Source organism: Osmerus eperlanus, chromosome 2, assembly GCF_963692335.1.
Source record: "Osmerus eperlanus chromosome 2, fOsmEpe2.1, whole genome shotgun sequence".
Classification (NCBI taxonomy): domain Eukaryota; kingdom Metazoa; phylum Chordata; class Actinopteri; order Osmeriformes; family Osmeridae; genus Osmerus; species Osmerus eperlanus.
Window position 1 is genome coordinate 14,401,315 of NC_085019.1, and position 25,321 is coordinate 14,426,635.

The window sequence follows — 25,321 nt, forward strand, 5'->3', positions numbered from 1 at the left end:
ACTACCGGTTTTAGACCACTGTACTGCCGGGATTTGGGTGTCCTGCCAATCCGGAAGAGACACGCCGTATTTAACCATTGGTCCTAATTCTTTAGCCTGATGGTTAGCTTGCAATGCCAATGAGAGATGTGGAACCGATTCGTCAGACATTTTGTACCACGCGGCCGTTTCCGGTGGTAGAGTGACGTCCGCTGCCACTCCCTTGTTGCCTACATAGATATGTTGGAATGTGACTGCTGCGGTGGTGTCTAATAAGGAGTCGAAAAATGCTTGTTTGTATGTCTCATCCCCGACCCTATCATATAACAGAGTGACATGCCAGGGGTCATTCAATGTATGATAAGCATCAATCAAATCAATCCAAGGGCACCACTCCCAGTAAGTGGATAGTAGGCCACCATGGTTAACCGTCTCCGCGGACAGAGTACCCCAATAGATGTCAGCGGGCGTTTCCTCACGGTGGGAGGCAAGTAACATCTGAGAGGCCGACATCAACCCATCAACGGAGCAATTGACTGTGTGTCCATTCGGAAATGTCACTCTGACCCCATCCGCAGAACAGAGTATCGAAGCCCCCACCAAAGTCAGAATATCTCAACCCAGGAGATTGACTGGACATGCCGGTGACTGGACAAAAGAGTGCAACAATGATTGATTAGCCACCTTGATAGGTAGCGGCTTAGTGAGAGGCAGGCGTTGAGGAGTCCCAGAAAAACCCATAAGTTCCACTGTCGCGGTTGAGACCAAGTTCCTGGGCACTGGCTTGGACAATGTGGAGTATCGTGCGCCAGTGTCCACTAGAAATGACAGAGAGTCTCCACCCACAGTTACGGAGAGCAGGGGGTCTGCCAGCCCCTGCTCGTTAGGGCTCTTCGGGCCCCCTCATGCATCAGGATAGTTCTCACCCGGGATCCAGTAGTCATCTGGACACCTGACCGGGTACTGCCCCCGCGGTGGACCCCCTCTACCGCCTCTGAACCCTCCCTGTGGAGCGGCTCCGGCAAAAGGTGCTTGATGAAGACCTCGCTGCCCTCGCCCATATCCGGGAGGAGCCTGACCCCCCATCTGAGACTGTCCCTGACCACCGTGTGGACAGTCACGCAGCCAGTGGTCCATCTGTCCGCAGACAAAGCATCCCATGGATCTCCCCGGTCCACCCCTTCCCCTTGCTCTACCCCGACCCCTGTCCTGCCACTGTCCACCAGGGGGCCCCATTGGCCCCTGCTGGTAACTCGGGTGGGGCTGAGACATAGCACCTACCGCTGCTGAATATGTCTGTGGATGATCTAAAGGATATAAATTATCTGCCGGGAGCATGGGAGGACCTGTCACTACCGCCGGATGCTGCTGCACCATCTGATTACCATCTGAGCGTTTGTTTTTCGACGCCTGGCCCGCCGCTTTACGTGCCTCCTCTAGTTGGAGTTTGAGGAGCTGGACCTCTATGTCCTTACCCGCTCCCTTTTCTTTGTCCGCTATAGTTTTAGATTGTTTTAGGTGATGTACCAGGTGGTTTTCCCATATGGCCGGGCGGGCTCCTGCCATGTCTGGGTTTTCAATCATACGCGCTTTAACCTTGTCTGGGCAACCTGTCAAAACCGCCGCTCGATAGACCTGTGTGTGTGAGGGGTCCCTATCTGGATGTACGCCAGTGGCTTGGGTCCACTCTTCCTTGCACTCGGACAGGAATTTAAACGGACTGATATCTGGGTCGAATTTGAATGAGATGGTGTGCAATGCGGTGACTGGTTGGGGCCATTTGCGATCTCGTATGCCTCGTCATGTCGCCGGGGTTGTGTTCGGCGGGTATGGGTTTTAGGTCAGCCAAAGTAATCGAGCCTGACATTGTAGCGCCGTAAGTAGTCGGTTTAGTGCTCACATCCCCCTCCCTCGCCTGGTTCTCTCCTTCCATCCCCGCCCTCTCGAAAAACCTGTCTCGTGCCTTTCCCTCTGAATAAGTTTTTTCCATTGCCATCAGGTCCTCCCTAATTTGTATTTCCTCCCTACGTCTACGAGCACTGGTCTCCGCTAATTCAGCTAAATTCGACATCCTCCGCAGGGCTGTGATGCGAGGGGCCGGCACGGTCCGGTGATCCTGTCCTACGGCCAGCGAGTGGTGAGCTGGAACGTACACTTGCTGCCCCCAAACTTTCGGTTCCCGCATCTGCCACTTCCTCCATATCTAACTGACCGCTGTGGACTCTATACACCGGCATTTGATGCGAGTACGGAGGTGGGGCGGTGGCTTTTTTTGGAAGTGAAGGGTACAGTTTAGGGGCGTACGGAGCCGGAGGTAATTCTATGGACTCTTTCAACCTCATCTTCGCGACGTTCGTTTCCCTCGTAATTATAATTTACGGAAGATATGGCTACACCCAAATTGTGACACAATCGCCTGCCATTCTCCCATTCATCACATTCTTTTTTCCATTTTCCTTTTTTGAAAATACCACTCGGGCATGTTCCGAGTGCTTTCTTTGCTTTTATGGCCGCTGACTCGCTTTCAATCATTATCCGTTTTAAGCACATACGGTCCCCTCCATCCCAGTTATTTAGTGTCAAATGTCGTTGCCAGAACTTGTCATACTCGGCACGTACTTGTTTACGTTTATCCTTCTCCGTGCCACTTATTATTTGAGCGACCGCTATGTCATATTGGAAACAAAGGGTTTGACGTTTATCTGACATTTCCTCTAATTTCTGTATACCCTTGGTCAAAGAAGAAAGCACGAGATTGATAAAAATTAGTGATTTCACAATTTGACAACTTGTTAGATTTTGCACAGAAGGCAATTATGGTCCTTGGCGGACACCTAGTGGATCTTTTTATTTTTTATTTTATTTTTTAAAGAACGACAGATCTGTTTAAAATACCGTTCAGCTCAACCCGACTCCACACAAATATTACTTTTTCACAGATATGTTTAAAATACCGTTCAACTCAACCCGACTCCACACAAATATTACTTTTTCACGTCAATTCAATTCTGTAACCCTCTTGTACCGGAGAGGACAAAGAAAAGACACACCACACTCCTCTCTATTTTTATTAAACTCAATCTGACTCCACACAAATAGACAGTGAAAAAGACAAAGACAACAAGTTTAGGGACTCTAACCCCTGGAAAGGACTCTAACCTCCCCTTGGACAAGGACAACGAGTTTAGGGACTCTAACCCCTGGAAAGGACTCTAACCTCCCCTTGGACAAGGACAACGAGTTTAGGGACTCTAACCCCTGGAAAGGACTCTAACCTCCCCTTGGACAAGGACAACGAGTTTAGGGACTCTAACCCCTGGAAAGGACTCTAACCTCCCCTTGGACAAGGACAAAACACAAAAACGGTTGATTTCCCACCACTGTTGGTTTGACTAGGTACGATGAAACATTGTAATCGTCTAAATTTGGTTCTCAGTTCCGAATAGCAGTACTTTGAATTAACAGGTGTCTGCTTACCTTTTTTTATGTTGAGGCCTCTGACGATTACGTCTGTCTCCTCGCACCGGTGTATGGGTCTCTCCCCCGATCCGTCGGTCGGGCCGGAACCCTCTGGACTCCCTCTTTTCAGCGTCGGGGTCACCAGTTGGAGGATTCTTTTTCTTTGTGTCTATTCCAATATGTAACGATAGTAATTCAATGACACAAATCTGTGTTCTAGAAAGAGTGGTCTGGAGTCGCAGAGGTCCGATAATATCAGCTTTAATGCAGCAGTTGGAAATCAACAAGTACAGAGCTCTGGGGTTGTCTACGTTTCCCTACCCGCAACAATCAAAGAGTTTGGGCTGGTTCACGAAGTCCAACTGGCTATCTTTCCCTGCCCCAGCATATATTATACAATGCAATAGAAAACACAAGTATCAAAAAAGGGTTGAGCTTGTTCTCTCGTGCATCAGGGAGTTGTTCTTGCCTCCGCGTCCCACCTGCTCGGGTGCCATCTCCACCCAGATTCAAGGTTGTTTCTGAAAATGAAAAGATAGACACAAAGAACAGCCTGCTTCCCATACTCAGTGTGAGACCCTATGTTTAAGCCTGAGCACACTTCTAAGTTTCATAAGACATAACTTTAATAAGCACAATACATAACTTTAAGACATGCATCCTTCATAAATCCTGTTGTTATATTCACTCGTGCACAGTGCCCGTGATGCATTCAGTGATTAAAATGCCACACATATTAATAACTGGGATTATAGTTAGTGCCGTGCCTGATATGCAGCTGGTGATTACAGTTCTAGAATATGTGTTATAATGTATTATACATTCTTTAAGTATAAAAGTCTTCAAGTTATCATACGAATACAAACGCTAAAATACATGTTTTGTACTGCCCGTTGTAGGCTCTTATTACTCACTGTCAAATGTAACAATGAAAATCTCTGAGGGCTGCAGGAGTTCTCCAACGATAAAATAAAATGGTTGTCTTCTTGTGCGTCGTACCAAGCTCGCGCGTGTGTCAAGGGGCTCTGGCCCCTTGTGTGTGTGAGAATGTGGAGCACGCGCGCACAGGAGCAAAGGGAGAGAGGATTTGGGGAAACAGCCCTAGAAATTAGCCAAGCATGCATGTTTCAAATATTCACTAAAAATCGAGTTTTCATGTTACAGTCAACTTTTCCTCAGATTTGTGTACTCAACATTCTCAAGAGTCTTCATATGAACTAGTGATTGAATCAGAGTATCAGTTTTTGGCCGGCGGATGTGTAAAGCATTATTTTAGCATTAGCAATAAATTCAATTTTCTTTATATCAATCATTTTTAGAGGTATGAAGTTGCCTTTGCACATGGTAACATGTTGTAGTGTCTTCCACGTGACATACCAAGTTTGGTGTTGATATCTCAAAGATTTGCTGAGATTTGACCAAACGTCCTGTTTGGTTGCTTTGTTGCATATTTTGATTGGCTCTACCGGACAAACGGTTTTGAAAATCAGAAATCCCAACGATAACTTTTGTGAGGCTCAGTCCGGAGATCATCTATGGCAATTTTGAAGAAAATTCAATCAAAAACGTAGGAGGAGTAGTGAAAAAACGTGTTTCCTTAATCTTTATTGTACAGAAAAATCCAATATGGCGGCCGTTATAGCTTCTAGAGGCTTTTTTGTTCCTCATGAGAAATAAGGCATATGTAATTAATTTCAGAATTTTGGGACTTATGGCCTGCAAATGGCATCAATTTGAAAATGGACATATTGGGGCGTGGCCTGTAGCGCCACCTATTGTCTCACATGGCCCATGTTTGGTATGGTAGTTACTAATGGTCTGCAGTTTCAACATGCCAAATTTCACAACTTTTTACGGTACTGGTCTAGGGGCTACCATTGACTCCCATGGGTAAAACATAATAATAATACCAACAATAACAATAGGTTTCCTCCTTACGGAGGAATCCTAATAATAATACTAACAATAACAATAGGCGCCTCGCAGCTTCGCTGCTTGGCCCCTAATAATAATACTAACAATAACAATAGGTGCCTCGCAGCTTCGCTGCTTGGCCCCTAATAAATATAGCTGCAAGCAGCAATGGCGGATTCCTCCTAACATTGCGAACCATTCAAAAATGTATATTCTTCACAAATTGTCACTGTATAGAAACATCCATGCTGTAGACTTACCAATGGGATACCAAATCTGAAATGCAATACCATCAAGATCCACAAGGGCTTTTATTTCAAGCCAAGGAGTGAAGGGAGGGGGCTTGGTGAGCCTACCCATTCCAGAAAGCCTTGTATCTTTGTGTATCAGGGCGTGGCCTGTAGCGTCACCTATGGGTGATATAAGGCCATTTGTGGTGTGGTAGTTACTCTTGGCCTATACTATCAATGTTTCAGGATTTTGAGAACTTTTTACCATTGCACACAAATTCGGAAATGCAATACCATCAAGATCCACAAGGGCCTTCACTTCAAGCCAAGGAATGAGTGGGGGCTTGGTCAGCCCACAATTGCCTGAAATGTTGTGTATGCGTCTCGCCAAGCTTCCGCGTGTGTCAAGGGAAAGGCTGAGTGTGTGAGAATGTGGAGCGCGCGCGCTGAGGAGCCGAGGGAGACATTACATTGGAAATTTCATTAGCAATTAGCCAAGCATGCATGTTTCAAATATTCACCACAAATCGACTTTTCATCTCAGTCAACTTTTTTCTCAGATTTGTGTACTAAACATTCTCAAGAGTCTTCATATGAACTTGTGATTGAATCAGAGTATCAGTTTTTGACTGGCGGATGTGTAAAGCATTATTTTAGCGTTAGAAATAAATTAGATTTCCTTTATTTCAATCATTTTTTAAGATATTAATTTGCCTTCTCACATGGGAACATGGTAGTGTCTTTCACGTGACACACCAAGTTTGGTGTTGATATTTCAAAGATTTGCTGAGATTTGATCCAACTTCCTGTTTGGTTGCTTTGTTGCTGATTTTGATTGGCTGTACCGGACAAACGGTTTTGAAATTCAAAAATCTGTTGAAGAATTCAGTGAGGGTTGCTCTGACGATGATACCTGCCAATTCTGGGGAAGATTGGACAAAAATTGTAGGAGATGTAGCGAAAAAACGTGTTTCCTAAATCTTTATTGTACAAAAACATCCAATATGGCGGCCGTTATAGGTTATTGAGGCTTTTTTGTTCCTCATGAGAAATAAGGCATATCTAATGAATTTCAGAATTTTGGGACAAATGGGATGCGAATGGCATCACTTTGTAAATGGACAATTGGGGCTTGGCCGTAGCGCCACCTATGGATAATGGTGCGTCATTTGTGATGTGGTAGTTACTCCTGGCCTATACTATCAATGTTTAAGGATTTTTAGAACTTTTTCTAAAATGCATTACCATCAAGATCCACAAGGGCCTTCACTTCAAGCCAAGGAATGAGTGGGGGCTTGGTCAGCCCACAATTGCCTGAAATGTTGTGTATGCGTCTCGCCAAGCCCGCGCGTGTGTCAAGGGAAAGGCTGAGTGTGTGAGAATGTGGAGCACGCGCGCGCTGAAGAGCAGGGGAGACATTTCATTGGAAATTTCGTTAGCAATTAGCCAAGCATGCATGTTTCAAATATTCACCACAAATCGACTTTTCATGTTACAGTCAACTTTTCCTGAGATTTGTGTACTAAACATTCTCAAGAGTCTTCATGAACTTGTGATTGAATGAGAGTTTTTTGACTGGCGGATGTGTAAAGCATTATTTTAGCGTTAGAAATAAATTAGATTTCCTTTATTTCAATCATTTTTTAAGATATTAATTTGCCTTCTCACATGGGAACATGGTAGTGTCTTTCACGTGACACACCAAGTTTGGTGTTGATATTTCAAAGATTTGCTGAGATTTGATCCAACTTCCTGTTTGGTTGCTTTGTTGCTGATTTTGATTGGCTGTACCGGACAAACGGTTTTGAAATTCAAAAATCTGTTGAAGAATTCAGTGAGGGTTGCTCTGACGATGATACCTGCCAATTCTGGGGAATATTGGACAAAAATTGTAGGAGAAGTAGCAAAAAAACGTGTTTCCTAAATCTTTATTGTACCAAAAAATCCAATATGGCGGCCGTTATAGGTTATTGAGGCTTTTTTGTTCCTCATGAGAAATGAGGCATATCTAATGAATTTCAGTATTTTGGGACAAATGGGATGCGAATGGCATCACTTTGTAAATGGACAATTGGGGCTTGGCCGTAGCGCCACCTATGGATAATGGTGCGTCATTTGTGGTGTGGTAGTTACTCCTGGCCTATACTATCAATGTTTCAGGATTTTTAGAACTTTTTCTAAAATGCATTACCATCAAGATCCACAAGGGCCTTCACTTCAAGCCAAGGAATGAGTGGGGGCTTGGTCAGCCCACAATTGCCTGAAATGTTGTGTATGCTTCTCGCCAAGCCCGCGCGTGTGTCAAGGGAAAGGCTGAGTGTGTGAGAATGTGGAGCACGCGCGCGCTGAAGAGCAGGGGAGACATTTCATTGGAAATTTCGTTAGCAATTAGCCAAGCATGCATGTTTCAAATATTCACCACAAATCGACTTTTCATGTTACAGTCAACTTTTCCTGAGACTTGTGTACTAAACATTCTCAAGAGTCTTCATGAACTTGTGATTGAATCAGAGTTTTTTGACTGGCGGATGTGTAAAGCATTATTTTAGCGTTAGAAATAAATTAGATTTCCTTTATTTCAATCATTTTTTAAGATATTAATTTGACTTCTCACATGGGAACATGGTAGTGTCTTTCACGTGACACACCAAGTTTGGTGTTGATATTTCAAAGATTTGCTGAGATTTGATCCAACTTCCTGTTTGGTTGCTTTGTTGCTGATTTTGATTGGCTGTACCGGACAAACGGTTTTGAAATTCAAAAATCTGTTGAAGAATTCAGTGAGGGTTGCTCTGACGATGATACCTGCCAATTCTGGGGAAGATTGGACAAAAATTGTAGGAGATGTAGCGAAAAAACGTGTTTCCTAAATCTTTATTGTACAAAAAAATCCAATATGGCGGCCGTTATAGGTTATTGAGGCTTTTTTGTTCCTCATGAGAAATAAGGCATATCTAATGAATTTCAGAATTTTGGGACAAATGGGATGCGAATGGCATCACTTTGTAAATGGACAATTGGGGCTTGGCCGTAGCGCCACCTATGGATAATGGTGCGTCATTTGTGGTGTGGTAGTTACTCCTGGCCCATACTATCAATGTTTCAGGATTTTGAGAACTTTTTCTAAAATGCATTACCATCAAGATCCACAAGGGTCTTCACTTCAAGCCAAGGAATGAGTGGGGGCTTGGTCAGCCCACAATTGCCTGAAATGTTGTGTATGCGTCTCGCCAAGCCCGCGCGTGTGTCAAGGGAAAGGCTGAGTGTGTGAGAATGTGGAGCACGTGCGCGCTGAAGAGCAGGGGAGACATTTCATTGGAAATTTCGTTAGCAATTAGCATGCATGTTTCAAATATTCACCACAAATCGACTTTTCATGTTACAGTCAACTTTTCCTCAGATTTGTGTACTAAACATTCTCAAGAGTCTTCATATGAACTTGTGATTGAATCAAAGTATCAGTTTTTGACCGGCGGATGTGTAAAGCATTATTTTAGCGTTAGCGATAAATTCGATTTGCTTTATCAACCATTTTTGGAGATATGAAATAGCCTTTGCACATGGTAACATGTTGTAGTGTCTTCCTTGTGACATACCAAGTTACGTGTTGATATCTCAAAGATTTGCTGAGATCTGACCCAAGTTCCTGTTTGGTTACTTTTTTGCTGATTTTGATTGGCTGTGCCGGACAAACGGTTTAGAAAATCAAAACGCCATGGGATAACTTTTGTGAGGCTTAGTCTGAAGATCATCTCTGGTCATTTTGAAGAAGATATGACAAAAATTGTAGGAGGAGTAGGCTTTCAAAGGTTTTTGATACAACCGGAAATAGCGGAAAATCTATATAACCGGAAAGTGACGTCATAGGGTGCGTTGAACTCGTCTTGATCCAGGGAATCCAATGGTACATTTTTGAAAATCATTCATATGGTTCAAAAGTTGCGTGTGTAAACACAAGTCCAACTTTGACCCATTGGTGGCGCTAGAGTGGTCTAATGGGATACATGAAACTTGGTGTAGGTATAGAAGGAACTGTCCTTAATGAGTGTGCCAAATTTCACAAAAAGTTATCCGAGGGTTCTAGGGGCTGCCATTGACTCCCATGGAACTAGAATAATAATAATAAAACTAACAATAACAATAGGTTTCCTCCTTACGGAGGAATCCTACCTAACAATGACAATAGGTTTCCTTCTTACGGAGGAATCCTAATAAAACTAACAATAACAATAGGTTTCCTCCTTACGGAGGAATCCTAATAATAAAACTAACAATAACAATAGGGTTCTCCTACCGGAGGAACCCTAATAATAATAATAAAACTAACAATAACAATAGGTTTCCTCCTTACGGAGGAATCCTAGTTATAAGAAAAGGTAGAAACACTTGAGGTGGCAAACTCATACAGACAAGTATGTTAAATTATGCTTTGAAATCGTAAGAAAATCAGCAGTCTTCTCTGTATGAGACTGGGGGGGCGTGTCGCCTGAAGGAGCTGAAGCTCGGCCCCCTCGCTGGAAGGCGCCGCCTCTCTCATGTAAGCTACCTACGACCCAGATAATGGACGCTACGTCAAGCCGAACAAAACAGTATAGAATTAGAATATATTTGTTCAATGAGTGAAACATACAGATGCATATGAATGAAATATTCCCCTGAGCTGTAACACAGAAGTAAACATTTACAGCAGGGACAGCGGACAGTGAGCTCTCCAACTTCTTCTTCTACTTCTAGCACATTAGCTACCATTTCACCAAAATACCATCATTCTACACCGAGTAGCCTAATATCAAGTTAGCGGTTTGCACTAATTATAGCAGAGATACCTCTGGAAAAGTTATCTAGTATAATTATAACAAGCACACAGAACTGAGTGATGAACTGCTGGCGGCGGTGGATGGTCCAGGTGCGACCGGAGGATGAACGGCTGGGGGGGGGCGATGCTCGGTACGGCTCCGCGAGTTTATCCGAAGCTTTCCATGAGCGTGGCTCTTCATAAAATCTTTCCACCTATTTTTCCTTTCATTATCAACAGGGAACTTAAATGGCGTTGCAGCGCAGCTAGTTCTTGTATCCAGGGAAGATGCAGTTGAGGGTGGTGGGAGACATCCTGAAGCTAGCTAGCTAGCTGATGTAAGCTACAATAACAGTACAGCAGGAGGAGCCATTCAGTGATCTGACGTAGATGGGGCGAAATGACGTAGATAGGGCATATTTTGGCTCCGCCCATTAAAACCTGATCTGAAAACGGAAGAGAAAATGTTCTTCGGTCTAACTCCACGTTTCAGTGCGACAAAGTTTTAGCGCTTTGCACATGCTTTCAGGAACTAATTTCACACGTATATAATGGATAAAACATGGAATTTACTTTACAGGATCTTTAATAGCCGGACAGTATGCCGCAGCTTAAAATCAAGTAGCTTCCCACACTGTAAGAGAAGCAGAAAGACAGTGAGGGAGGAGGGTTAAAACCAAAAGGCATCTTAACTATCAAACATGATGAGAAGAGTGTAGATTTTGTACATAATCACCTTGACACAACGCCATCCATCCATCATCTTCCGCTTATCCGGGGGTCGGGTCGCGGGGGCAGCAACCTAAGCAGGGAGGCGTTACCAGGCCAGCCGAGAGACATAGTCCCTCCAGCGTGTCCTGGGTGTTCCCTGGGGCCTCTTCCCAGTGGGACGTTCCCAGAACACCTCACCAGGGAGGCGTCCAGGAGGCATCCTTATCAGATGTCCGAGCCACCTCAACTGGCCCCTCTCGACGCGGAGGAGCAGCGGTTCTACTCTGAGCCCCTCCCGGATGACCGAGCTTCTCACCCTATCTCTAAGGGAGAGCCCGGACAACCTGCGGAGAAAACTCATTTCGGCCAGTTGTATTGAACAAGACCCCGAGATACTTGAACTCCTCCGCTTGGGACAAGATCTCCTCCCCGACCCGGAGATTGCACTCCACCCTTTTCCGGTCGATAACCATGGCCTCAGATTTGGAGGTGCTGATTCCCATCCCAGCTGCTTCGCATTCGGTTGCGAACCGCTCCAGTGAGAGCTGAAGCTCACGGCCCGATGAAGCCAACAGGAACACATCATCTGCAAAAAGCAGCGACCCGATCCTGAGGTCACCAAACCGGACCCCCTCAACGCCCTGGCTGCGCCTAGAAATTCTGTCCATATAAGTTATGAACAGAATTGGTGACAAAGGGCAGCCCTGGCGGAGTCCAACCCTCACCGGGAATAAGTTCGACTTACTACCAGCAATGCGGACCAAACTCTGGCACCGGTCGTACAGGGACCGAACAGTCCCGATCAGGGAGTCCGGTACCCCGTACTCCCGGAGCACCCCCCACATGAGCCCCCGAGGGACACGGTCGAACGCCTTTTCCAAATCCACAAAACATGTGTAGACTGGTTGGGCGAACTCCCATGCACCCTCCAGAACCCTGCCGAGGGTATAGAGCTGGTCCAAAGTTCCACGGCCAGGACAAAAACCACATTGCTCCTCCTGAATCCGAGGTTCGACAATCCGACGGACCCTCCTCTCCAGAACCCCTGAATAGACTTTCCCAGGGAGGCTGAGGAGTGTGATCGCCCTAAAGTTGGAGCACACCCTCCAGTCCCCCTTTTTAAAGAGAGGAACCACCACCCCGGTCTGCCAGTCCAGAGGCACTGTCCCCGATGTCCACGCGATGTTGCAGAGTCGTGTCAACCAAGACAGCCCTACAACATCCAGAGCCTTAAGGAACTCCGGGCGGACCTCATCCACCCCAGGGGCCCTGCCACCGCGGAGCTTTTCAACCACCTCGGCGACCTCAGCTACAGAGATAGAAGGGCCCCCCCCAATGTCCCCAGACTCTGCCTCCACGTTGGAACGCTTGTTGGTGGGATTAAGGAGGTCTTCAAAGTATTCCTTCCACCGATCCAGGACGTCCCCCATCGAGGTCAGCAGCGCACCACCCCCACCATATACAGCGTTGACAGTGCACTGCTTCCCCCTCCTGAGTCGCCGGATGGTGGTCCAGAACCTTTTCGAAGCCGTTCAGAAGTCATTCTCCATGGCCTCGCCGAACAGCTCCGCCCCTCTCCTCATCCGAGTGTCCAAGACATTCGGCCTCAGATCCGACGACACGACTACAAAGTCTATCATCGAACTAAGACCTCGGGTGTCCTGGTGCCAAGTGCACATATGGACACCCTTATGCTTGAACATGGTGTTCGTTGTGGACAAGCCGTGTCTAGCACAGAAGTCGAACAACAAAACACCGCTCGGGTTCAGATCGGGGGGGCCGTTCCTCCCAATCACGCCCCTCCAGGTCTCACTGTCATTGCCCACATGAGCATTGAAGTTCCCCAGGAGGACGAGGGCATCTCCGGGAGGAGCGCTTTCCAGCACCCCTCCCAGAGACTCCAAAAAGGGTGGGTACTCTGCGCTGCCGTTTGGTGCGTAAGCACAAACAACAGTGAGGACCCGTCCCCCCACCCGAAGGCGGAGGGAGGCTACCCTCTCGTCCACCGGGGTGAACCCCAACGTACAGGCGCCGAACCGAGGGGAAACAAGTATTCCCACCCCAGCTCAACGCCTCTCACCGAGGGCAACTCCAGAGTGGAAGAGAGTCCAGCCCCTCTCAAGGAGACTGGTTCCGGAGCCGATGCTGTGCGTTGAGGCGAGGCCGACTATATCTAGCCGGAACTTCTCTACCTCACGCACCAGCTCCGGCTCCTTTGCCGCCAGTGAGGTTCCACGTCCCTAGAGCTAGCTTCTGCAGCCGAGGATCGGACCGCCGAGGCACCCGACCCCCATGACCCCTCCTGCGGATGGTGAGCCCACTGGAAGGGGGTCCCACGTTGTCTCTTCGGGCTGTGCCCGACCGGGCCCCATGGGAAAAGGCCCGGCCACCAGGCGCTCGCCATCGAGCCCCACCCCCGGGCCTGGCTCCAGGGGGGGGGCCCCGGTGACCCGCTTCAGGGCAGGGGCAACTGAGAACCATTGTTTGTTTTCTTCATGGTAGGTTTTGAGCCACGCTTTGTCTGGTCCTTCGCCTGGAACCTGTTTTCCTTGGGTGACCCTACCAGGGGCATAAAGCCCCCGACAACATAGCTTCCAGGATCACTAGGACACGCAAACCCCTCCACCGCGGTAAGGTGGTGACTCAGGGAGGGGTGACACAACGCCGGTTACCACAATTCATACGGCTGTGACAATGAGGGCACTGACGCATAGTTGAACCAGGCATTCTAAGAACTGGTTAAAGGACAATATCTAAAAAATGTATTAAACTATATACAATGTATCTATTTATATATTTCTGGTTAAAATACACTATAACATAATATAAGAAACACATATACCAAGAAAACTAAAAAAATAATGCCCTACAGCGGAGCTGATCTACAGCGGAACTGTGGATCTTCAATCTGCTTGTAATGTCTGTCTAGAGACACAGGCTAGCTAGTTCTGTAGCAGGCGTTCCAGGGGATGTAGGCCGACAAGCTGCTCAAACTCCATGAACAAGGAATAGATTTAGCCTAGCCTAGCCATCGTGGTAGCTGGCCTAAATTTAGACAAGCTCATAGCTAAATAACGTTCACTGTAGGCTTATCCCACGAATCTGCTGCAACTCATTGAAAAAGCAGCTAATGCTTTTTAATAAAAGTGGGATATTAACACACATACGATAGATAGGCTACATTTTACTTATATTAGCAAAACATACACTAAGAATACATACCTTGCTTTACGTCATGCACAGTTCGTGTAAGCAAACTCCGGGATGGCGGGAAATTCGTCTGTTGCTCCGAGTATTTTTATTTATTTATTGTTATTTAATCATTTTACTTTAGTCTTTAAAGTCTTTGAAAGAGAAGAGTGCCTTAAAAATATCTAAATACATTTTAATCTGGGTATATATATATTAACATGGCTGGATATAGGCATGGGTAAGGGCAGAGCCCGTCTACGGATATTATATTACTATATTAGACATTATGCTGAGCCCACCCAATCAGAATTTAGCCAAAGACAGCATTAATCTTAACATTGTGGCGCGGGTATATTGAGATGATAGTTGTCTGGAGTTATACAGAGTTGAATCAGATTATTATTTTGACGTGTGTGGTGAATATTGAGATGATAGTTGTCTTGAGTTAAACAGAGTTAAATCAGAAAACATTTAAAAGGAATCTCCACAGCCCACTCTTCCATAGCTGGAAAGAACCTGGCCTGTATAGGCTACAGCTTATATTGCCTGTGTGTGTTATAGCCTATATTTTTTCTTATTTATATTTACAAGAATGCTGCTTGGTGTTGGTGTCAAATACAAATTACTGTTTGTTATTTAAAGGTGTTTGAGGTGAAAATGACAACATGGGTGTTCGAAGAACCGAATTAGCCAGATCATGATTAGCAAGATGAAGTCGTCTTGGATGTGTCATTTGATCTCGGATGTAATAAGCGACGTATGGAGAACGGGCCCCAGCTCCACCTTTGCCTGTAAACAGTGATTCTGACTGTCAGAGACCTTTAAATAGGTTGACCGAGTGAAACTAGCCTGGCTAACATAGGTCGCTTTCTCAGGCAAATTACTAATGAAACAGGCTTGCTTTGAAAAATCTGACATCTAACAATAGATGTCAGATGAACAAAATAAAGGCTGTGCAGTATGAATGCATACATCTTCAACAGTTTGACATTATTTTGAAGCTCTTCGTTCATGTTGTTGAAAAGCTATTGACTTTAGAAATGTGTAATTTGTTGATGGTCCCTAAACATACGTGTTGTTTAGGCAGCCAAAAGCATTGACTAAGCGGCCGGTCGTAGCGGTGCTAAACACCGGTTAAAATAACACAATACTGGGCGTCCGAATATCTGTTGAATATCGAACTTCAAACTAACTTTACCACGGTCATCTTTGTTGTTGCTTTCCCAAAGCATTCACGAGTTAACATCAACGAGTTATTAACCTCAATTCAACAGGAAAACTAACGTTGCAAGCCCTGTACTTTTCTAATTATTCTTAGTCATTTATAGATAATTGCTTAACACCTCAGTCCTCCAGTGTGGTCAGCTGTCTTTGCGCCTTCCTTGTGTTCAAGTGAAAGCAACTTCGGTCGGCGGTGTGGGGAGGGTGGATGGAGTCGTCTCGTGCTGCATTCACTTGCAGTAGGATATTAGAAATTCGCTCTCGCAAATGTCCGATGAGCTACAACTTTTCTTTGTTTTCCAAGCTGCCAACTGGGGTGGCAGCTGGGGGGGCAAGGCTATTTTTAGGGTGGCAGTTGCCACCCCGGTAGATCCGCCCCTGACTACATAGGAAGAAGCTATAGGTGTTTGCTGCTCCTCTTGCAAACAAAGAATTCTCAAAACATCAGACAAGGCACGAACAACATCTTGTGGCAGTTCTACTACATTAGCAAAAGAGTGCACAAGTCCCATTTCATGGCATAAAACAACATTTAAATAGTCAAAATCCCCTGGCTGACGCTGCAGAACTTCCTGAAGCCTTCTTAACATTATTTCCATGAACTGCCTCCCAATCGAAGGCGCCTGTAATTATACAGAATATACACACAAATCATTGAAATAGGATGAGACATGTAATAGTTATGCCTTCATCCAGAAATACCATAAAAATACTTTTTTTTGTTGAAAAAAAATACATTGATATATTGCAATACGGGATGTCTAAGTAAACCGATTAACACTATCAGTTAAACAGTAAAAAATGGACTGGACTGGGATACATGTTTATAATGTTAACTGTTATGTTCTAAGGCAGTTTGTTTAAGAGATGTCAGTGAACGCGTTATGCCTGTTAGTGAGTGTGTTATTTGCCTGGAAACCTGTCAGTCAGCAGATATACAGTAACTTTGGAGTCGAGTTATGGGGGAGATATAGAGCGCGGGGCTACAGAGAGATGCTTGAGAATCAGTTCAGTAGGTTTGTTATGTTGGTTATGTATGGCCTACAGCCTGTGTTGGCGTTCTCTAATAAGTGCCAGCAAACGCAGTCACTTTCTCCCAGCTCCTCAACATTTTCCTACATGGAGATCTGGTGTATTATGTGGTCATACACAACACATGCAGTTCTGAGGTTTCAGTGTCTGTGCATCTCCATTGACAGCGCGACAGGTGCAGTCAGCAGCGTACAGTCATCAGTTCTAAGTAGTTTCATATTCATGTTTACGTCGGTTAATAATAGTTAACAAGCGTCGGTTAGGATTTTTTTTATGGACACCCCTAACTGTAATGTATGAACCAGGCCTGGACTGGTAATCTGGCATACTCTGTTTCTTGTGTCAGATGCAGTGGCTCAAAGTCCGACCGATTGTGGTGGGCCAATCTGAGCAAAAATGCCAGGGCCATTTTTGGGTCCCAGTCCAGCCCTGGTATGAACCGTGCTAACGTTATACAAATAATGTCTGATTGATTGAATAGCCCGAAGCAGCCAATGCGGCCTCTATCTTTATTTACAGATCACCATAAAAGTTCCACAATATTAGAAAGGCAAATTGGATTACCGTTATCTTTTAGAGCCGCGAGTCTGCTATCTCTATCCACTTCAGCAACACATCTTTTGACCTGATGTAATGCTCGGTGTTTGTGCTGTGCTGGGGGACGATGCTGCTGAATATTTTGTGTTAGCATGTTTATGAGGCCTTGTGCAGAAGCAATAACACTGGCCTCAAACTCCTAGAAGACAGAATATGAAAAAATACTAGATTATAGAGGACAGATTGAGATTGACTGATCCCGGGCGGGAGAAATTAGCTAAAGTTACCATTAGCCCCAATTTAGCAAACGTTAGCTGACGTGCGGTATTAGCTATCATTAACGTTACAGCAAAACTCTAAACACATTCTCAAAATACATTCTGCACTCTAATGCACATGTCATCCATACTGGTAAACACAAGTGGCAACAATCAAATACATATAGAGAAAACATGTCATTGATTAAACAGAACCACTCAAAATGTATTTCACTTGTTTCAAATGATGTGACACAACCAATATCAGCCAGTTCAGAGCGCAAACAGGTTGTTGAAGGTGGGAAAATATTGCTTGTGATGTTGACGAAGTTGACAAGAAGAAGCACATTGATCACATTTTCTCCTTTGATTTTTGTCCCTTTCAGTATTGTATACTGTAGTACAGTGCATTTTAGGCTGTATACTACCATACAATGACCAAATTGTATGGCCCTGAATATTGTGCTTTCCATTTGTTACAGTAACAGTACTGACTGCTCAATAGATTTTGACTAGTTGCGGGTTCATATCAACAAAGAACAAGAATTAAAGCATCACAGACACAAAGGACAAGTTTGTGAAATGCAGGGTACAGTACTGTATAGGGGTACAAGGAGGAGAAAGAACAAACAAAAAATGCAAAGAGCCAAGCAGAGTAGTAATTTCTGATCAATTTTGAGCTACTATGAGAGAGAGAGAGAGAGAGAGAGAGAGAGAGAGAGAGAGAGAGAGAGAGAGAGAGATAGATAGAGAATACTCAAAGCTGTATTGTGCGTAAAGAACGCGCACAGAATACCCAGCAAAACAGATCTGACAGAGAACAGATTAGTCCAAACCAACTCTGTACAATTGTTTCACAACAAACTGATCTTGTAAAGCTTTGTCGAGCAGTTGGTGCGCGATATAAATCTGAGCGCGGCGACACAATCCCAGATTAGCAATTAAAGCTCAGGATTTGGATGCCCCTCATTCAGCCGGAGGCAAATCGGAGTAGCCTATCACTAGACCAAGGATAGGATATAGAAAGTTACCAGTTTTTCATATTAATGGAATGTTGACATTTAAACGTCGTTCTAAGACTTGTATCTATTACGGTTTTTATTATTTGACGAAAATAATTACATAGCCGACTAACTAGGGATAGGCCTTTAACCTATTCGTTTCTCTCGTCCAAATCAGACTGTAGCGGTGTTAATGCGCTATGACACTACCTCACTGGACGTTTTTAAAATGAGATGGTTGGTATTCATAGAGATTAGTTTTTGTACTTGAAACTAAATGTAAATGATGTTCAACAGTAGGGCCTAAACCAACTAGAACGTCGAATCCTTACCTTAATTAACAAGAACTGTCGTGTTGGCTGGGTAACTAACGGTTGAGTTTAAATTAGCCGGTATGGTTCGTGAGTAGAGGGAATTTATACGGTAGCCTATTTATTCTCCAGAACCACGGAGGTCTCTTCGTGTCAAAATGAGAAAAGTTGTTCTAAAAGAAGCCGTTAAACGTTTTCCTTGGCTGGCTAACGTTACCCTTTATGGATGTTTATTTGCCGGTGGGGATTTAGTGCATCAACTCATGGCGCAGAAAGAGCAGATGGACTGGAAACACACTCATAATGTGGCTATCGTTGCAATAAGCTTCCACGGCAATTTCAACTACTTTTGGTTACGAGCGTTGGAACAACGTTTTCCAGGAAAATCAGCCGGCATGGTTCTCCGCAAACTCCTTCTGGACCAAAGTTTTGCGTCGCCATTGGCGACAAGTGTCTTCTACACAGGTAGAGCTAACAGTACTGAATGAAACAGGGCAATCAGTCATTTGTTTAAATTACTGCGCTGTTAACACGTTTTACCTGGGACTTAAAATGTGTATAAACCCATGTCAGTCATAGAGCAAGCAAGCGCGGTACACATTTGATTAGTGCGTAACCTAATAGCCTAGGCCTAGCTTTCGAACAGGATTTCTTTAGTGTTGATTAAATATCTCCCTTTAAGGTGTGAGTCTTTTGGAGGGCAAAGATGATGTCTTTGAGGACTGGAGGGAGAAGTTCTTCAACACGTGGAAGGTAAGGCTAAACGAACAGGGCCCTAGGAAAGTCACCTTCCGGAACGAGCTCACCCCCGATTAACCCAGATTGGTACCGCTATTGCGCAGTTGTATCTCTGCCATGCGCGTGTTATCATTACTATAGTTTTCAAGGAAAATCAAGGCTGTCTAAAATAATTTAAGAGAAAACCATAATCCGGACACTGTTGTCGATTATAATAGTAAACGTTTATGTGTAACCTAAGAAGGATGCTGGCATTGTGATATGGCAAGCCTGGTATAAATAGCATCATACTGCACTCAAGGCAAAGTACAGAGACTTTGTATAGTAAGTGACCTTTAAGAAGAACTGGCTGTACTGGATTGTAGGGAGGATGTCAGGGTTATAATGTTTGTGTGTTCCATTATATTTCAGACTGGACTCATGTATTGGCCTTTCATGCAGGTAAATAAGAAAGATTATTTTTTATTTTTTTTACTGTAGACCACTGTATTGATACATGAAGATTACTTAATGTGTGTGTGATGAGTTTTTGTTTTCATTAATCAAGTCGAGACATCAGAGTACCACACAGTAGTGGTTTAGATGCCATAACATGTCAAACAAGTCAGATGAAGTCAGATGGCTGAGCGGTTAGGGAATCGAGCTATTAATCAGAAGGTTGCAGGATTGATTCCCGGCCGTGCCAATGACGTTGTCTCCTTGGGCAAGGCACTTCACCCTACTTGCCTCAGGGGGAATGTCCCTGTACTTACTGTAAGTCGCTCTGGAGCATCTGCTAAATGTAAACAAAATGTCTTATTTCTGCTCTGTTTGCAGTTCGGAGCTGCAAGACTGTCTCATTGTTTATTTATAGTGACTGATAAGGAACGTATGTTTACAGTGAGCACCTTAACCACCTTAACCACCGAACCTCAGATTGCTGAACTGCCACACCTGTCTGAGTTTGTTCTCAGTGACACAAGGATGCCCCCCCCCGCCCCCCCCTCATGCAATCTATTTTGGTCACTCTGTCAGTCTTCTCTCTTTTTCTGTATCTCACTTTCTCACACACATGCACAAACTAGTGTATATACATAAACACATGCAAAAACAAATCTCCACTTTTGACATCTGTGACCTTTTCTTCCTCATCCCCCTCCCTCCAACAGTTACTGAACTTTGTGCTAATGCCACTGTACCTGCGGACGGCGTTTATGGGCTGCTGTGCATTCCTCTGGGCCACCTTCCTGTGCTTCTCCCGCCAGAGCGGCGACGGCACAGCGGCCATGGCCCTGGCTTTCGTCCTGGACCCCCGCGAGACCCTGGAGGCACTACGTGAGGCCCGCCGGAAACAGAAGTCTGAGCAGAGCAAAAACTGACTCTTGTTTGTTGTTGGAGTTGTTGGAGCTCATTGTGCCCACCATTACATGTATACAAACTGACCCAATTTTCTGTACAAAATGAACAGATATGCCAGTGTAATAAAGTTAGATATACTTTAATTTATTGAATAGGAGTAAAGATTTTGTGTAGATTGGTGTTTTGGGATTCTGTTGAAATTGTTTGCTGTGTGCTGAGTTTCTCCCTGGGTAATTTATTAGCAATACCCTTTATAATATGAGATAAGAAAACGAGTTTGTCATTTTAGAAAAAAATCTTAAAATTTGGAATTGGAATTGATTGTGCCATTTGTTAACTACCCATTGTGAACTGTATACGATATATGAGTTGTCAGTACAAACATTTATAGTGGTGGGTTAACCATTTCTACTTACTAGAAATACATTCAGAGAAGGTGTGTGTGTGTATGAGAGAGAGAGAGAGAGAGAGAGAGAGAGAGAGAGAGAGAGAGAGAGAGAGAGAGAGAGGGAGGGAGGGAGACAGAGATGTATGTGAATGCTATCCTGTCCTATTACTTGAAACATCTATACATCAAATAGGTTGCCATCATCAAGCCAAATACTGTATGAAAAGCTCTTCATCCTCTCCCACAGATATGTCAGTAACATAGACCCTCATTTGCACAATTTAATCAACCGATTTTAGACAAAATTGTTTCTGATGTATACTGTAGTTACAATTGTAACTGTTATTATTATTTACCAGATTACTTGATTTACTAATTGATTCCCTTCCAGCAATATCAACAATTGACAATCCAACAATGCACAAATGAAATACGGGAGTGTGGGGACATTAAATGTAAGACAGACATTTAGATAAACAAGATTTGAAAACAAAATACGTTTTGTAGCCTACAAGTTTGTAAAACAGAGTTAAGATTATGTGCACAAACAGACAGTTACTCACTTCAAGGCATTAGACCCGATTTAGATCAAATTATATTATTTCAATGTAATACTCAAAGACGAAGTACTGGAACAAAACATTGAAAACATTAGACAAACTGCAAATGTGGACTTTTCCACAGGTCTGCAAACGCCTTTGGTAGTGAAGGATTTAAATTCTTTGTGTCTATTCCAATATGTAATGATGGTATTCAATGACACAAGTCTGTGTTCTAGAAAGAGTGGTCTGGAGTCGCAGAGGTCCGATAATATCAGCTTTAATGCAGCAGTTGGAACAACAAGTACAGAGCTCTGGGGTTGTCTACGTTTTCCTACCCACAACAGAGTTTGGGTTGGTTCACGAAGTCCAACTCACTATCTGTCCCTGCCCCAGCATATATCCCTTACAAAAAAGAAGTACACTTCAAGTTTATTTTGTAAGTATACTTAGTATAAAAAGTATACTATTATCATGTTACTTAAAGTATACTAGCAGTGTACTTATTTATATACTATTTGTGTACTAAGTAAACTGAATTGGCCCACTTTTTAGGTCATTTAGTACACTTTAAAGTAAACTTATAGTGTATTTCAAAGTTTACTTTTGAATACTGTAAAGTAACCTGTGTTGTGCACTTTCAGTTCATAAAGTATACTTCCTAAGGTACTTAAAAGTATACCTTGGAATTATGGAAGCAAATCGTTACCAAAATTAGCAATGCAAATGCAAATGCATTTCCAGAAATGCATTTGCATTTTAAGAATGTGGCTGCATTATTTGACTCATAAATGAAATTAGTAATCAATCATCCTATTTGCATTTTAATTTTCTTCTTCAAGAGTGCTCAATCTTTCACTTAATGAAAATGAAAAAGAAATAGACCTTTGAGATTTAATTTTCAAAACATGCCCCAGCAAATAGATACCAAAATTCAATTTGAAATGTAAAATTTGAAAATTAAAATGCATTTCCAGAAATGCATTTTCATTTCAAGAACGTGGCTGCAAAATCGTGACCACAATTCAAATTCAAATGCATTTCCAGAAATGCATTTTCATTTTAAAAACGTGTCTGCAAAATCGTGACCACAATTCAAATTCAAATGCATTTGCAGAAATGCAAAATGAACGAAAAAGCATTCTGAGCGGCGCAGCAGAGTGACGTCAGTAGCCGCTCTTCTTCAGCTCCCTGCTGACCGAGCTACCCATCTTGTTCGGTAGGGGGCGGTGTGCACATCTGCATTGCATTACATTGCAAATGTGCCGGGAAATTGATTGAATTGCCGGGTCTTTAGAGCAGCGTTCCCCAACCGGTGCCCACCGGTCCGCGGACCGGTACCGGTCCGTGGGTCATTTCGTACCGGGCCGCACAAAAAAGAATTAATAACATTATTTCCTTTTAATTGATTATCAGAGTCTGAAAGACGTTTTATTCTGAAAAATGATTCTCTCCTTCTCCGCGGGCCTTTTCCCCTGAGCAAAAAAGCTTTGCAAAGACGTGTGTTTACTCATTTTTTAGCAAGTTTGTGGGCTTTATTGAGCGGTATCATGCGCGTCTCTTCCTCTTGACACATGACAAGTGATAGTTACCACTCAATGAAGCCTGTTTGAGACAACAACTCTATCAGTGTTTGGGTGAAGGCTATCCTGAGATCGCCACTAAAGCACTGAAAACCCTGCTTCCATTTCCAACATCAAGCGGGATTTTCTGCCGTGACAGCAATCAAACAAAATTATGGAATAGGCCTAAACTGGATATAAGGAACGCACTTCGGGTGTCACTGTCGTAGCTTATAGTCACACACAACATTGGGACTGACACGAAAGCTAGCTAGTAACAATATAACGATGGAAAACCAGGCTAAGAAACTTAAAGATGGGGCTGAAAAATTAAGAGACAAAAATACATCACATTCACTAGACATGGTTTTGTCAATTGAAAAAACGGCTGTTTATTTTACATAAAACTCCAAAAACTATTTTTCTCGCATTAGGTGTGGAAGTCACTAACTAGGATCACATCAAACCCAGAATGTGCATGCATTAGCAGCGCAGCTGTCCAGGGCCTATCTTTCCTTCCAGTCCGTCCCTGCCGGTCCGTGAAAATATGTCTTACATGAAAGCGGTCCATCCCCAAAAAGTTGGGGACCGCTGCTTTAGAGGACGCATCACAGATCATGGCGCTCCCTCAAATTGTGCAAACACTGTTAGAATTATCTGAGCTGGTAGAATCTAATAATATATCTGAGTCTGATGCCCGTGACAAGTCATAGAGAGCTTGGCTGCATACTCTGCCGTCACAGATTTACACATTAATAGTAGCTCTGCCACTGTTTTAGTCATTGTTTGACATCAAGTTGCTCAGTCTGTGATGCGTCCTCTAAAGACCCGGCAATTCAATCAATTTCACGGCACATTTGCAATGTAATGCAATGCAGATGTGCACACCGCCCCCTACCGAACAAGATGGGTAGCTCGGTCAGCAGGGAGCTGAAGAAGAGCGGCGTCACTCTGCTGCGCTGCTCAGAATGCTTTTTCGTTAATTTTGCATTTCTGCAAATGCATTTGAATTTGAATTGTGGTCACGATTTTGCAGACACGTTCTTAAAATGAAAATGCATTTCTGGAAATGCATTTGAATTTGAATTGTGGTCACGATTTTGCAGCCACATTTTTAAAATGAAAATGCATTTCTGGAAATGCATTTGAATTTGAATTGTGGTCACGATTTTGCAGCCACGTTCTTGAAAATGAAAATGCATTTCTGGAAATGCATTTGAATTGTGGTCACGATTTTGCAGCCACGTTCTTAAAATGAAAATGCATTACTGGAAATACATTTTAATTTTCAAATTTTACATTTCAAATTGAATTTTGGTATCTATTTGCTGGGGCATGTTTTGAAAATTAAATCTCAAATGTCTATTTCTTTTTCATTTTAATTAAGTGAAAGATTGAGCACTCTTGAAGAAGAAAATTAAAATGCAAATAGGATGATTGAATACTAATTTCATTTATGAGTCAAATAATGCAGCCACATTCTTAAAATGCAAATGCATTTCTGGAAATGCATTTGCATTTTGGTAACGATTTGCTTCCATATGGAATACTCTAAAGTAACCTGTGTGGTGCACTTTCAGTTCATGAAGTATACTTCCTAAAGAGCCTCAAAGTATACTTTTCAATACTTTCAAGTGCACTTTCAATTAATTTAAGTACTTCAAGAAGTTAACTTAATACATTTAATTTCACTATGACTTACTAAAATATTAAAATGTTATTGAGCCCCTCAAACGCCTCAGATCTTGCATCACTTGGCGAGAACGGGGGCCCTCGCAAAGTTACACCGCAGAGTCTAAGCTGAAAGAAGCCATTTACTGCGTAAGCATTATCATTATATGAAATCCAGCTCTTCTTATGAAACGTAACAGTAATTTAACTCATGGTTACAATGGTAAACCACCACAACAATGACCACGCAACAAAACACTACATTCTAAGCGGACACATTTAAAAAACGAAATTCATGAAGTTACATTTGTATTTCGAACAAACGGCAAACTTATCAGCAAATTTTAACACTATTTACCGCCTTGCATCATGGGAATTGACCAGCCAATGAGCCACGCTATCTTCATTTTTTCACGTTATTTCGTTCTTCAGTCAGTTTGACAGTA

The 25,321-nt window shown here is 43.5% G+C and overlaps 1 protein-coding gene across 1 annotated transcript; it reads left to right on the forward strand.

The window, feature by feature from the left end:
• Nucleotides 1-18,262: 18,262 nt before the first annotated feature.
• LOC134013554 (mpv17-like protein) lies at nt 18,263-21,032 on the forward strand. The gene is made up of 4 exons (XM_062453063.1): nt 18,263-19,104; nt 19,322-19,392; nt 19,789-19,818; nt 20,526-21,032. Exons 1-4 carry the CDS (start codon nt 18,798-18,800, stop codon nt 20,733-20,735), a joined length of 618 nt encoding a protein of 205 aa, XP_062309047.1. The 5' UTR covers nt 18,263-18,797; the 3' UTR covers nt 20,736-21,032.
• Nucleotides 21,033-25,321: the final 4,289 nt, after the last annotated feature.

Bases quoted from the DNA above. Each gene is read 5' to 3' on its own strand.
- LOC134013554 (XM_062453063.1), top strand. From the start codon at position 18,798: ATGAGAAAAGTTGTTCTAAAAGAAGCCGTTAAACGTTTTCCTTGGCTG. The intron at 19,393-19,788 runs GTAAGGCTAAAC...ATTATATTTCAG, and splicing joins AGTTCTTCAACACGTGGAAG to ACTGGACTCATGTATTGGCC. The intron at 19,819-20,525 runs GTAAATAAGAAA...TCCCTCCAACAG, and splicing joins TGTATTGGCCTTTCATGCAG to TTACTGAACTTTGTGCTAAT.